Genomic DNA, 1,415 nt, shown 5'->3' on the forward strand with positions numbered 1-1,415 from the left:
CCAATGACAATGTCATCAACATAGACGTGAACGCTAGGTAAATCGTCCAATATCAACTTCATCACACGCATAAAATGACTAGAGACGTGCTTGAGTCCAAATGGAGCCGAACGAAACATGTATTGTCTGTTTCGATGAGTGAATGCAGTTTTGATCTGATGTGGTTCATATATTGGCAATCTGTGGAAAGCACTTTTGAGATCAAGTGAGGTAAAAATGGTACACCCAGCAAGATCGTGAAATATGTCATCAATCAATGGTAATGGGAAGTTGTCAGATTCCAGGAGCGTATCAATTTTACGAGGATCAATACACGGTCTGAAGTCAGTCTTGTTACCATTGATGTCCTTTTTCGATGCAAAGGTAATTGGACTATTCCAAGGTGTAGGAGGTGCAGGTACAATGACGCCATTTTCAAGCCATGTTTTAACAGCTTCATCAAATATAGGCATCATATTATTTGCAATAGGGTATTGTCGTACATTGACATGTTTGCCTTTTGGAGTGTCCAATCGAACAACAGCCTCAGGTATATTACAGAGTGAATGAACATCAATCTGTTGATTCTTGTCAATATGTGACTGTAAGGCTAATATGAGAGCCTCATGTTCGTCAGGTGTACCTGCATTGGATATATTAGGAATATATTCCGTATCATCGATTGAGTCATCATAGACGACTTTGTTGTCATCCCAGTTAGTAGCAACACCAACAAGGTGAATACCAAGCTTAGGTAGGATATCACGACCAAAAATAGCATCAATTTCATTGCTCATATTTAACACTTCAAACTCATGGACTATTGTTTGTCCTTTATATCCGACATTCATCTTATCGGTTACGCCTAAACGTTTGGATGTCTTATCCTTATCTGCTAGTAATAATAGACCTTCTGTAGGATTAACATTTAATTTTAATTTATCAACAATTTGCTTGCTAATAAAGAATATGTCAGCGCCTGTGTCGACGAGAGCCATTAATCTTGCATATTGCGCCTTTTTTCTTTGACTTGTTTGAGAGCTCGTTTAAACGGACTCAGGAGATTGTTATCCTGTGACAATTCATCCATAATTTCATCAGCTGGATGTGTGCCTGATGTTTGAGAAGGGAGAGATTCATCATATTTAGAGGTCTCAATTTGATTGATCCTTTTGTTGGACTTATCATCATTATGCATTTTATCTTCAAATGATCTACGCCTTAGCGAAAAATTACCAGTATAGTTTTTGGGTGCATACTTGGATGCCTTTGACCCATTGTCTTTATTCATGTAATTATCCCGTTTTTTCTGGAATTCTTTACACACCTGTAAGTGTCCAGGCTGGTATTTCTGTCCACAGTGACGGCATTTGTCACTAGCGTGCTTCAAGTAGGCTGATTGTTTGCCTGAACTGCGTGATTTCTTGCTGGATGAT

The 1,415-nt window shown here is 38.6% G+C and overlaps 1 protein-coding gene across 1 annotated transcript; it reads right to left on the reverse strand.

The window, feature by feature from the left end:
- Positions 1–253: 253 nt before the first annotated feature.
- Positions 254–1,177, reverse strand: RHIMIDRAFT_246170 (uncharacterized protein; the record flags this gene model as incomplete). Its single annotated transcript, XM_023610277.1, is given in 3 exon segments — positions 254–318; positions 338–958; positions 1,036–1,177. 3 exon segments carry the CDS (start codon positions 1,175–1,177, stop codon positions 254–256), a joined length of 828 nt encoding a protein of 275 aa, XP_023463289.1.
- Between the last annotated feature and the right edge of the window lie 238 nt (positions 1,178–1,415).

This window comes from Rhizopus microsporus, assembly GCF_002708625.1.
Source record: "Rhizopus microsporus ATCC 52813 unplaced genomic scaffold scaffold_17, whole genome shotgun sequence".
NCBI lineage: Eukaryota > Fungi > Mucoromycota > Mucoromycetes > Mucorales > Rhizopodaceae > Rhizopus > Rhizopus microsporus.